We start from the raw sequence: 13,484 nt of genomic DNA, 5'->3' as shown, positions 1-13,484 counted from the left end.
TATTGAATACAGTGTTAATTATTCACTGACACAATGAAAGCAGACACCATATAGATTACAATTGTCTAGGTTGTCTTTAGGCTATAACTTGCTCTGGTCAACTAGCCTACAGCTTTTAAAAGGAAAAAAGTAGGCTATCACTGATATATTTTCTAAAGATAATTTGTTAGTTTTGTTTGGTTTTACTTAGAGCTCAGCATATTTCCTGATTTGAATTATGCACTTGTTATGAGTTGCACTCACCGATCTGTGTAATGATAATCTGTATGATCAGTGGTTGCACTATATCATTTTTAATGTCTGTTTTTGCAGATTTAGTATTTTAGTTGTTAAATTATTTATATACAGTGTAATTTATTATAAATAGGTTTAAGACATTTTGTAGTGCCTTTGAAAATGAAAAACTGAGGCCTCTAATATTATAAAGGAATAGTTCACACTATTTTTTTTAATTCTGTCATCATTTACTCACCCTCGGGTTGTTCTAAACATGTATGAAGTTATTTCTTCTGCTGAACACACATGCTTTTTTCCTCTTTGTACTATGGAAGTCAATACAAACATTTTGCAAAATATTTTCCTTTATGTTCAACACAAGAAAGAACCTTAATGCCGGTTTAGAAACGCTTTAAGAGTGATTCAATGGATGAACTATCCCTTTAAGCTAAAAGTAACGTTAACCATATAGTTACCGCCAAAAAATACTTCTAAAGTTCTACTACAGACATTGTTATAACTTATAATCGTCAAACTGTGAAAATTTGCTATCAGCAGCAGGCATTTCGTAAAAATGAAAATAGCAGAAACAGTGTTTTATCAAATCCAATGCTGTACGGCGTTTTGCTTCGGGTTGTTGGGCAAACTTCAGTTTTTTCCCCCTCCGTTTGGCACAAAATACCATTAGGCCTATTTGGTAGTCATCCAGTGTGTGAAATGTTGACTACAAACAATGAGGTTTCCGTCGTCAACGGATCTTCGCGTTCCATACCAACAGAGGTCGCCCTGCTGTATGGATGTGCCTTACTCTTTGTTGTCATCCTCGCTGTTGTCCAGTCGCTGAGTGACTGGGTGGCTGAAATGTGCCTTTTGTTTGTGTGGTGATCTGCGTACCATCTCCACGAAGACGATGCCGGAGCTGAACACTGAGATACCTCAATGCCTCGTGTCGGGTCCGCTGCTGCTCTTCAGTACGTGATGCTGAAGCGGGAGGCACGGAGGAAGACAGCATCCATGCTGAGCACTCAATAACTGCCCGGCCTGTCAATGAACATGCTATTGAGGTGACTATTTTAAGAGGTATATACATTTTTCCTGTTTTAAAAACAGATTTAATTTCATGGCTACACGTTTAACCTGCTCTTAATTTAATTAACCTAATCCAACACACAGCTCAGAAGATTATTTTAAGATTGGGTCCATATCTACTGCGAGCAAAGAATCTTAAAGGGATAGTTCACTCAAAAATGAAAATTCTGTCATCAGTTACTCGCCCTTAAGTTGTTCCAAACCTGTATGAGTTTCTTTCTTCTGCTGAAAACAAAATATATTTAGAAGAATATGTTTGTGGGGCACCATTGACTTCCATAGTATGGAGAAGAAAAAAATACTATGGACGTCAATAGGGCCTAACAACTGTTTGGTTACAAACGTTCTTCAAAATATCTTCATTTGTGTTCAGAACAAAGACATTCATACAGGTCTGGAACAACTTGAGGGAGAGTAAATGATAATAGAATAAAAAAATTTAGGTGAACTGTCCCTTTAAGATATCTCTGTGATGATTATTCCAATTTACTCTTAAATTTATGAACTTTATTAATTAATTAATTTGTTTTACATTTGAAAAGTGCAATTCAATTAGAAATTTCTATTTATTGAACTGACTTTTTGATACCATAACTCTAGGGATGGGAAATGTAAGGAATTTAACTATTCTGTTAACTATTCTTCTATTACGTTTGAGGAAAACATTTGGAAATTAGAAAAGTATGTTGCTAAATGGTCAGATAATTTTATATTTCAACACTCAACAGATAGGGGAGACTGGGCAGTGTTGTAACATGGGGTCAAGTAGTAACACTGTCAGTTTGACAAGTTAGAAAAGATCTGTGGTGATGACATCAATATCATACACTCCCGTCACCTTTTCGAGCTCACAGGAGAAGTGGCATGTGATGTGACTGTGAGCAACACTGTAGATTTCATAAAAATAATAAAAACAGATTTTCAGGAAGGAAAGTTAAAAGAAATGTAGCCTTAGCCTAGCCTAGCAACCATTATAGATAAAAATGTTGAACTTACATAACATAAATGAGCCATTTCTCTAGTTTAATTTGATGTTTTGCGTTCATGCTAAAGCTAAATTATGGCTGTTTGGGGCAGGGATAGTTGTAACAGTTCATTTAAAATGTATCCATCAGGTATCAATCCATCAGGAGTCCACGTATCAATCACATCCTCTGTTAAGGCAAAGTCATGTGAGGTTTTTTTGTTGCGCATCAAGAGATTTATGTGGTAAATATGTTTTCATTGTAGTCAATGCGCATGTCTTCTTATCAGATTATCAGATTAAACATTATCCGCCTCAATTGAGTGCATGTTTTTTTTTTGCACATTTTTAGAATTTATGCTCATCTTGGCATTTCAATCCAGCAGTTTTTATGTGATATCTCAAAAGTGGATGGCAACATAGCCAGTGACTGAATGTGATAATACAGTACAGACACGAACACACACACACAGCAGTTGTTTTTGTGTTAAATTGAAAGTCCAAAAGAAATACAATATGTTTTTTGTATTCCAACTTTATTCAAAAGTGATTGTTCTTTGTTCTTCAATAACATTCTTGCATTAATTTAGATTATGTGCATACTATGCCAGCAAATCATCTCTCATTGTTACATCTATTCCCAGCCTGTGTCACAAATCACCCCAGTAGAGCGGGAGGGTGTAACAACAGAACTCTTTGTGTTTGACATGAACTCACATAATCTGTGATTGTGTAGTACACGTCCAAGTGAGTTTTATTTGTATGCATCAAATTTTGAGAGATCTAGCACAAACAACAACCACAACCTGTTACTGATGCTCAAACAAAAACTGTTACTACCATCCCTGATCTTCCCCTGCAAGAAATCAGAAATACATCTTATTTTACTTTTTTATTTAGAAGCGGTATTAATGCAGTGTAATAATTATTCCTAATTATCATATAAAAAAAGAATAAACACAAAATTGCTAACACTTTATTTGAATGTGTCCCTGTTACAGTGTAATTATACATTTAAGTACTGAGTAATAATAACAATTAACTAAATGTACTTGCTATAGGGTTAGGGTAGGTTGCATGTAATTATGCCAAATAGTTATTACTATAGTAAAATACATGTAACGTGTAACAAGGGCACATTCAAATAAAGTGTTAACCACATACCGGTATTTCAATAATTATTTTATGTTGATTTATCTATTTTTATGTTTTTTAATTCACTAAAAGCAACCAGCTAATATGATTAAATGAAAAGGAGCAATTTATAAATGTATTTTTAATAAATAAATAAAAAGATAACTATAACGATAAAGATCACACTAAAAAGTGTTCTAAGTATATAAAGAATCCACACCATAACTAACAATTACAACATAGAGAAACAATATCATTGGAATCACTTTCAGAATGTTTTTCCAGCTGATGAACTATAAAACATTGACTGCCAATCAGAATCCATCCTGCTTTAAAGAGCTTGAGACTTTAAAGTGGCAGATGACAAAACTGCAGTTCACTTCTTAGATGAAACGGAACGTTATCGTGCATTGGTGTGGATGCTAACATAGTTATTGTTGTAGCCTAGTTATCTTTAAAGTTACCATTCTTGTTGCGAACGAGGCTTAAGAACCCTTTCTCATTTCTCAAACCTATACATACATATCAATATCCTGATAAAACAACTTAATATTGACATAGTTCAACTGCTTCACATCCGAGGTTTGGACAACATTGGATAAAGAGCTGTGGATAAGGTTGCCACAGTTACTTTTGGTCTAGTTTTGACACACCCAGATACAAGCCAAACTCTAGTATTTCTCAACTGCTAATGTGAAATCCACTGATACCCCTTCAGACATACTCGAGTGGCTTTAGCGCTTATTCCACATCAGAATCAAAGGGAAAGTGCCATTTTTATACAGTCACTTAAGTGTTGTGGTGCTTCAAGTAAGTACTTTCATGAATGCATGCATCCAATCTAACATGATGTGTTTTCTGAATGTGACAGCTCATTGTATTTGATTAGGTTCACAGAATAAAGATGTCGCCGTTGATGCTGGCAGTCGGAGTGTGCTTAGCTGGGTGGATTGCTCTTTATGCTTTGCTGTGCTATGCAAATGGCACTTGTGGCTATGAATGGAACTGTCGGCTAGTTACACTATTCCATGGCATCCTTGCAGTCTGTATAACTGCTTACATTGGATACATAGATGGACCGTGGCCTTTCACCAACCCAGGCAAGATGTACCACATGTTAATATATTTAATAGGGGTGTGCGGCTGTTTAATGCAGCTCAGAGGTGGCATAAATGCATTTATACTGCAATTACAATTGTATTAATCATTTGAATATTAAAATATATGTTTAAAAAACGAATTATACTTTAAGTATGACACTAAAATTATCAATAGGTGCTACAATTCACTCGCTACGTCTGCAATCGCATACTAAATAGATACAGAATTTGATAAAGAACTTACTTTTCGACCGTTAAAGTCGGTAGTAGCGAAGATCTTTTCTTCTTCCTTATTGTGATGTATATCCGAGTGAAACAGCTTATCGAACAAGAAAAAATTTGGAGCGGGACTTAATTTGTCCATGGGGAATTGATTTGATGGTTCTGGTTTGCTATTGGTTGATCTCATGTGAGTGACAGGTTGTCCCGCCCTCACGCCAGTAAACACTTCATCAGAGAACAGGAGAGATGTCACTGCAAGAGGGAGGGGAAGTTATTTTGATTAAAGATTACTTTATTTAAAAACTAATAATGTCAGTTATTTTATTACTATTCACCTACTGTTGAATTGGGACATACTACTCTTTTCACATAGGGAAGTAGGTATATTCGTTTTTAATGAGTGAGCCATTGAATCATTAAGGCAACCGATTCGTTCAAATGGCTGACTCATTACAAAACAAAGCAATTAACTGTTAATGAATGGGTCATTGAATCATTTACTTAACCGATTTGTTCAAAAACACAGATTCAGTAACAAAATAGCTTGGAGATGCGCAGCAGTTCTGCTGTGGCTTGTTTGAAACTATTTTCGTTGGTGAATTAGAACAAAAACAGACAATTTTGTTTATAAAATGTGACTCACTTAATATTAGCATTTTGTTTATTGAATTATTAAATAAATTCAGTATCACATGTGCAGTCGAGATGATATTCGGCTTGTTTTTGTTTGATTGCACATTGTTAAAACAACAATTACGATATTAGGAAAGAAAAAACATATCGCACACCCCTAATATATCATGTTTTTATTAGCATTGCCGTATTGTCTTTTTTTTTCATGGCAAATTCTCATATTTTCCTATATATCATCTGCAGGTACAAAGAACACCGCTCTGCAGATCAGCGCTATGGTGATCAGTCTGGGCTACTTTATCTTTGACATGGCCTGGTGTGTGTACTTCCGCACCGAGGGCCTGGTGATGCTCGCTCACCACACCATGAGCATCCTGGGTATTCTGCTCACTCTCTGGCTGGGGGAGTCGGGCATCGAGGGTTGTGCCGTGCTGTTTGGCAGCGAGATCACGAACCCCCTCCTCCAGACGCGTTGGTTCTTGAAACACTCTGGCCGCTACAACAGCTTACTGGGAGACGTGGTGGATCTTCTGTTCGTTCTGCTGTTTGTACTCATGCGCATTTTCATCGGCGGCAACATGCTGTACTGTGAGCTGATCTCTCCGAATCCCAAGTTCATCATTAAGTGTGGCGGCGTGGCCATGTATGCGCTGTCCTGGGTGTTCATGGCTGACATCGGGCCTTTCGCATACCGCAAATCCCTGGTCAAGTACCAGCGCTGGGTGAATCGTCACAGGATGGCAGAGGTCAACGGGCAGGACGTGAAGAGAGACCGAAAGATCTCTTAGATGCAGCCAGCAGATTGGCCTCTCATTTCTAACTCTGGAGAAAAGAATGAGAATCAGCGTTACAGCTAATAAATCTCTGCCGCTAATAGATGTTTACATATTTTTAAAAAAGGATATCAGCCATTATTCTGGCTGGTAATATACACATGGGAAAACCCATGCTGTATCAGAGCCTTTAAAAGTTTTTTATTTGCTATGATTAACTCAAAATTCTTACAATCAAATCTAATGTGATATATTTGTACTCATAAGGAATTAAGTGTTTAAACTGTTAAGTACTGGAAATATTTGATATTTTTGTAATTAGGAACTACTTGTGATACATTTTAATTAGTTATGCACATTCTTGCCCATTAAACTTTTAGTATGTGCAATGTTCAGAAATGATCATGAAACTACTAAATGTTTCTGGAAGACTACTGAATGCTTTGTTTGTGATTAACGACTCGAATGTAAAAGTAAATCCAAAAAGTCTTGTTATTGAAATGTAACCATTTTCAAATTGTGAAGTTGAGTGATGACGTATAGTGAATTGATCACACCAGTTGATAAAATCAATAAACATCATCATCATCTTTGCCATAAATCAGTTTTACTTATTAATGTATTTTGGGTGTTGTCTCATTCCACATGTCAGATTGAATATCATAACTAAGGCTACGTTCACACTGCGAGACTTAAATTATGTTGTAATTGTGTGTAATTGTTTCATAGATACAGAAGTTCAGATTGGTGGATAGTTTTAGCACTGTAATAGACCTTAGTGGCAAGAATCGTAATTCTGACTGACAAGACATTTCTTTTTGTGCAGATCTACTAACTTGAAAAATACATTAAGAGGCCATACAGAAATTAATTAATGCTGAATTAAAAATCATTGAGATATTTATGGGGTTTAAAAACAAAAATGCCTAGGTGGTTTCACTGCCTAGAGATTGTAAAAACAAAAACAAAAAGTCTAATTAAAACACTTTGGTTTTTGGAAAAAAGAAATGTTGGCCTAAGTGATTTGTCATGATGTTTTATTATTTATTTTAAAAAGCAGTAAAGCAGTTTAGTTTTATAACAATATTATTTTTTCAACCTTTTTTATTAAAGTGATTTTTGTTTTGTTTAGGTAGTCTTAGCAACTCTAAGAAATCATCTTGAGATTCATGACTTATGGGAAATAAGTACATTTACGTGTATTTTAAACAGTGTCTTCTTCTTTGTATTAGTATATCTTACATAGAGTAATTATACTAAACAAAATCCATAATGCAGGTCCAACTCAAGTAAGTAAAGCGTCCATAACGCGTTGCAATTTTGCAAACGTCCACCATGTGGCAAAGTGACATAAGAATTTCGCACTCTTGGGCTTGCCGTTAATTTAATTTAACCATTCACAGTGACTGGCTCACATTTTCCAACGGAATAATAAACTCATTCAGCCAGCTGTAAATCTGAAAATTCAAGACCTTTCCTAAAAATCCATAATATCACGGAAAATGGACGAAAAGTGAACGCCTTGTCCGAGTCACATACAAATGTTCCATTCAAAATATAGCTACGGTTTAACGTCTTTATAAACAAAATACAAAAACGTCTACACTCAAAGCCATCTAAAACTACATTAAGTCATTTATCTGTCACAGACTCTTCTTTTTTAAGCATTTAATTAGAGTTTGATTGAATCTCCGCGAAGAAGCAACTTTGAATCACCATAATCACCCTCATAACACTGACTGTTTTTCAAATTCTAGTGAGCTTGACTACTTGTACAACATTGTTGTGTACGTTTCGACTCAGCTCAGCAGAGTGAGCGCGCGCGACCGGTTGAATCGGAAATGCTGTCCATGCAGGCTCACTCACTCTCTCATTAGGGGTTGTTTGAGACACAGCCCCGCGGGAGACACGGCAGCAGCAGCACATCTCAACTTTCCCCAGTTTGATGGATCGGAACGGAACCTACAACCTCTAACCGATTTTTAACGTGGACCAATGCTTTCATACGAGCTGGGTATCGTTTCTAATAGAATGCGGGGATACCCATGCGAACTTTATCGAGTGGTTTTGTTTATTTTGATGCTGAAGTGATTTCGTCGCCGCTCCATAGAAACTCTCCGCGAGTGACACGTGTATGAGCGCGTGCATTTTTCCCCTGTCTGGATGACCGTGGAATCGGTGTGGTTGCACCCGGCTGTTTGTTATTGTTGTTGGGAAAATACCGCGTCTCAGTTTTGGAGTGGACGTTATTAGGCTGCTGTTAGCTTTAGCATAGCAAAGGCCTTGTCTGCAGTCTCGTTTTGCAGTACGAGTATCAAACTGGTGTTGTGTTGGCTGTGGACAGACATACACACACATTCAGCATTCAAACTCCAAAGTGTTTTAATTTCCAAAGCAGTACAACTTCAAGCAGTAGGAAGTGTTTCGACTTCATCTGGAAGCTGCTGCTGAATACGAAGGTAAATGTAAATGTACAGCTGGGCAATAACGACAAATCACCAATTTTGTTATTTTGGTTAAATTATTAAGTTGATCTGTAGCAGCTACAAGTCTCCTGACTTGTTATACTTATAGCCTAACGTTACTGTTAAACCCAGAGAGATAATACGTTTTGTTATGTAGAACATATTTTGTGTGTTTTATTTATATTAATTGCAAGTATATTAGATGTAACGTTAGAGTTAATGTTGTTTTTATAAACCGTATTTTTTTTGTTTATTTGTAAACAGCACCACCTCTGGATGAACCAAATGTTATTTTAGTTACTGAGTTACCAAACAATTTGAGTTTGGTGTTGGAACATATCATGCATAAGTGCTTTATGTGCTAATTTTTTACTTTTAAAGTTTTTAAAACGTATTACATGATTTTATGTTGTCTATTATAGAATGTCATCTTAAGTGTATGGACTTTTGGGTGGGTTTTGAATATATGATTGTCTAGAATAATTTGGATTGAATTGCAGTTTTGGTGAACTGCATGGAATCTTTTATAATACATTTTCCGTTTTTTTCTAAATAGAGAACCTCCTGGTCAACACACCAGAATACGGATGCAACAGCCTCATGCAACATCAGAAATCGATGCTTCTCCTGATGCATCTGAAAATGACTATAGGATATAGGACGAATAACAGCTAAAAACAAAAGCCCAATGAGTGACACACGGTCCACAGTCATTGACAGGTATGTATGAGTTATGTTCGTGTTATGTGGACCAACTTGCTTCTGGTCTGATCCTACCATGTACATAAAGGTACAATATGTAAGAATTTTGTATCAAAGTATCCTAAAGCCACTTGCACAGTGTGTGGAAGTGTGTACTTTCATTATCCTAAATGTTTCCAAGAATTTGTAAATTCAGAGAAATTAAAATTTTTAAAAAGTGCCCGTCTCTGTTCACTTGTCGCCTGTCAATGACGTAATATCCGCATTATCCCTGGTTCTGCTTGTACTGCCATAGTAACCATGGCGACAGACGTGGACACCTGTGTAGTGCGTAACGCCTAGCGGCACGCTGTTGTTATTTCGTTCAAACATTATGGAATATGGCAAGCAGACTTTGGGACAAAAGGAGAACTAAAACAAGGATCAATATCAGCGTGGCGTTTTCGAAATGCCGAGATCATCCATCCATCCATAAACATTATTAGATCCATCAGCATGACAGCAAATCCTAACCTATGTCATCAACCTATGCCTTTGTTATTGTTAGAGGTTAGCGACACCTAGTGGTGAACAAATTACATATTGTAAGCTTTAAGTGGACTTCTTTGTTTTTATGAAATCTCTGAATAATGAACTGTGTTGGTCAGCATTGAGCTTTTATTGGGTTTAGTCTTGTATTTATGTGTATGTGATGTAGGTCATCAAGCCTGTTTCTTGACCAGGTTTGTGCTTTACTTGGAATTTTGAGAAGTCAGTTTCCATTGGCAAGTCAATGAATATATGAGAATTTGGAAGCACTCAAACATGTTATTAGGTTTGCTGGTGTGCAGTATAAATTAGGGCTGCACGATATTGGAAAAAAATTACATTGCGATATTTTTTTCCCCAACGATATATATTGCGATATTGAGAGCCATAACTCCAGTCTAAAGACAATAATTACCATTCCATGATATTAATAATTTCACTAATAAGCAAGCTTCATTGCAAGTGACAAAAAGGTCACTTAATATTTTATTCCAAAATTAGAACATTTCTGTAAACACAAAGCAGAACACATTTTTAAATAAAACAGCAGCTTTACACCAACCCCCTGATTGGTTTACAACAATATAACTTAAATATATTTTTTATAAAACAACTTAAGCATTTTGGTTCACAATCTTTTAAGTCAACTTTTCTTAGCCAAAGTAAAACAGTGTTGGTGTTGGTCATCATAATCATATGAAATAAACAAAATGATATAAAACTTTAATATATTTTGTATTAAATCTTCTAAACAGATTAGAGAACATGTTTCTGTAAACAGAAAAGCCGAACACATTTAAACAGCAGCTTTACCGCCTCTGTCAGCGTCACCACTCCCACCACGCGCATCAAGAGCTGAGGGAGCACCAAAAAAATAGCCTAATGAAAAATCAATAAATCTAATGCCGATATTATTATAGATACAGACCTCCCAAGTCTACCGGAAGTTCCGGGAGTCTCCCGCATATTGATAGCGGCTCACTAATGGCCCGCGAATTAGTTAAAATCTCCGGAATCTAGAGCGAGCGCGCCCGCGAGACAGAGACTGTGCTCAAAACCGCGCAGCGCGTGTACGGCAGAGAGGCAGAGAGGGAGAGAAAGCAATTAAGAGACCGCGCGCGTGCCTCATGAAGCGCGTAATATCTCCCGCTGGTGCTGCTGTGCTACTACCCTTCACATCGCATGTTCCGACGATGTGACTATCGCTCACTCGCACATCGCGATGTCGATGTTAAAATCGAATATCGTTCAGCCCTAGTATAAATACATTCACGGACATGTTGCATCTGCCATGTTGACATTGTTTTTTGACCCGTTTGTCTTTTGACCTATCAGCAGTGAATATTCAAGTTAACAAATTTAATTTAACCACAACCACCATACAATGAAAAAAATCCATTCACTCCTCTTTTTTTTTTAATCCTCAAAAAGTCTAAACACTCTCAATATTAATCAAGCCGTTTGGATTTTCTGAGCAATATGATGTCATATTGCTCATGCTCCGCCCACGACCACTGACTTGAACCGGCGCTGCACAAACCGTTCGGTGTATGACACCAAAGTACCGCCAGAGCGATTCAAAAGCATAAGGAGCCGTCTGCTCTCTAATCGCTGTCGCGGTACTTTGATGTCATACACCGATCAGTCTGTGTAGCGCCGAGTCAAGTCGAACAAGCCTTGTGTCTTGTGTGGACACCCCCCACGGAAGAGAGGGGAGGAGTGAGCAGTTGCTCATTATCATTTAAAGAGACATGCAGCGAAACGGGTCGCTGTGAACAGAGCTGTTTTTGAGGAGGTAAAAGGTGTTGTTTTACACAACCATTGAGGAATTTTAACCAAAGTATGTTACAAACTTTACACGAAAACCCTAAAGAATCATACCAACTTGTGCAAAATGGGCATCCGATGACCCCTTTAGTTATAGTAATTTTGTTATGTGGTTTTGTCATTTTTATTTATTTGTAAAAAATATATTTGTTTTGCTTCCCCCCCCACCTGATCTCATTTTAGAGGCCAAATTTTTAGTTAGTGGCAGGGTTGATCATTTCATATAGACAAGAAGAAAAGTTACGAGAAAACCATTGTAACATTGTATTGTATTATTTCCTTCAATCATTTCATTACTGCAAAACTCACAACTGGTTCAAAGCGTTATGCACTACTTGCTTATTGCATTTTAGACTATTATACAAATCAAGGGAGAAGTCTTGTCTAACTTCATCATACTGTTATTTGCTATTGATTATATTCAGACTTTTTTATATAAGTGTTTAGTGGAAACCAAGCCATGGGAAAGTTCAATAAATGTATCAATAACCTCTATTTGTCCAGTACTCGTATACTATTCACTCATGATGGCTGAAAAAAGTCAGTCAGAGAGTGTTTTCTAATGGTAAACTTGGCCATTCAAGCAGCTCTCACAAGTCTTTGCCACTGACGTCACTGTGAACAGCAGACTGGTTGTCTGTCTGGTCATCTCCATGATGACAGATGTGCTTTCAGTGTTGCAGGGATTGAAACATGAGTGATAGAAGTTAACTCTGAGGGAGAGGCTCGCTTGTATGGTTTTGTTGATATGCCTTTCCATCTAGTAGAGTACAAATATCAGGATTGAAGATGATTGGTTTTCCTCTCATCTGTTATCACTGCAGGTGATTCATTGTACAGCACAATGTATGTGGCTATAGCCTTGACCATTTGGTGGCAGAAAATCAGTGGTAACAAGTGGAGGGAAACAGTCGAGATCCACGGAATAAGAGGAAAAATGTCCTCTTGTGCCTTTCAGAATGTAAAAAAAAAAGATGGTCTTCATTTTTATAGAATACCATCGTCAAGCTAAACGCAGACGTTTATGGTTGCAATCCATTAAATGAACGGCCTGGACTGATAAAACCTGCGCCAATTACTCTACTATAAAAATTGTATGTAAGCGATAGATCTATATAATATTCACATATGCAGTTCATAGGGAACATAATGTATTAGCCCGTTTCTTCTTCTCACAATTCTCACTATAACTCAGTTGTAAGTTTATATCACAATTCTGAGAAAAAAAGTCAGAATATCAAGTTTATAACTTGTGATTCTGATTTCTCTTATCAGAATTGAAATTCTTTTTTATATTTTTGTTCTGTGGCTTCCATAGACTGCTACTGCAGCTACTTTCTGCCACCAGGTAGGCTCCGCCCACAAAACATGTCATAGCTGTTTGCAAATATATATAATACCCAAGTGGTCTATGCATCTTTTGTTTCCTTCAGCCTTGTGCTGTTGTTTTAATCCTAAGGTCATGCCAGTTCAAAGTCATTTGTTGTTTCTTTGTGTCTTGACATCATTTGCTTTCACCCATACACTGCAGAATGACATGGAAGCCATAACAGGATATCCTGTAAGCAGATTGGTTAACAGCATTTCAAGTCTGTGAACCGATTGTCTTACCTAGACATTGTCTCGTATAGCATTTAGAATTGAAGCGGTACTTTATTGTAAATCAGCTTGCCATAGTAAAGCTGTACAGCACAATGAAGCTTGCCCTCAAGTTTTTAATGTAAAAAAATAAATAAACCGATTGAAATGATTAGCATTCATTCATTTGGAATAGCAATCTTGACAACCTTTTATAATAGGTAAACATTTGATATTTCATATCATATAATAT

General features: G+C 36.8%; 2 protein-coding genes across 8 annotated transcripts in view; both read left to right on the top strand.

Moving 5' to 3' along the window:
* The first annotated feature begins 926 nt into the window (after positions 1-926).
* tlcd5a (TLC domain containing 5a) lies at positions 927-6,762 on the top strand. Of its 5 annotated transcripts, none has more exons than XM_079611399.1 (3): positions 927-1,280; positions 4,293-4,503; positions 5,602-6,747. In XM_079611399.1, exons 2-3 carry the CDS (start codon positions 4,308-4,310, stop codon positions 6,144-6,146), a joined length of 741 nt encoding a protein of 246 aa, XP_079467525.1. In that variant the 5' UTR covers positions 927-1,280; positions 4,293-4,307; the 3' UTR covers positions 6,147-6,747. The 5 variants fall into 5 exon arrangements, with proteins under 5 accessions (XP_079467525.1, XP_079467526.1, XP_079467529.1 ...); XM_079611400.1 differs by having other exon boundaries at positions 970-1,296; positions 5,602-6,762; XM_079611403.1 differs by having other exon boundaries at positions 1,018-1,280; positions 4,275-4,503; positions 5,602-6,729.
* A 1,023-nt stretch (positions 6,763-7,785) lies between these two features.
* The window catches only part of arhgef12a (Rho guanine nucleotide exchange factor (GEF) 12a), a 45,934-nt gene continuing 40,235 nt past the window's right edge, over positions 7,786-13,484 (top strand). Inside the window, exons 1-2 of one of the 3 annotated variants that reach the window (XM_079611398.1) lie at positions 7,786-8,590; positions 9,153-9,316. In XM_079611398.1, coding sequence (XP_079467524.1) covers positions 9,285-9,316 — 32 coding nt within the window. In that variant the 5' untranslated portion in view covers positions 7,786-8,590; positions 9,153-9,284. The remainder of the gene's footprint in view (positions 8,591-9,152; positions 9,317-13,484) is intronic. The other 2 variants (XM_079611396.1, XM_079611397.1) reach the window with 2 other exon arrangements.

The sequence above is a fragment of the Phoxinus phoxinus genome (assembly GCF_949152265.1).
Source record: "Phoxinus phoxinus genome assembly, chromosome: 4".
Lineage (NCBI taxonomy): Eukaryota > Metazoa > Chordata > Actinopteri > Cypriniformes > Leuciscidae > Phoxinus > Phoxinus phoxinus.
Note: the sequence above shows the minus strand (reverse complement) of the source record. Positions and strands in the feature narration are given on the sequence as shown.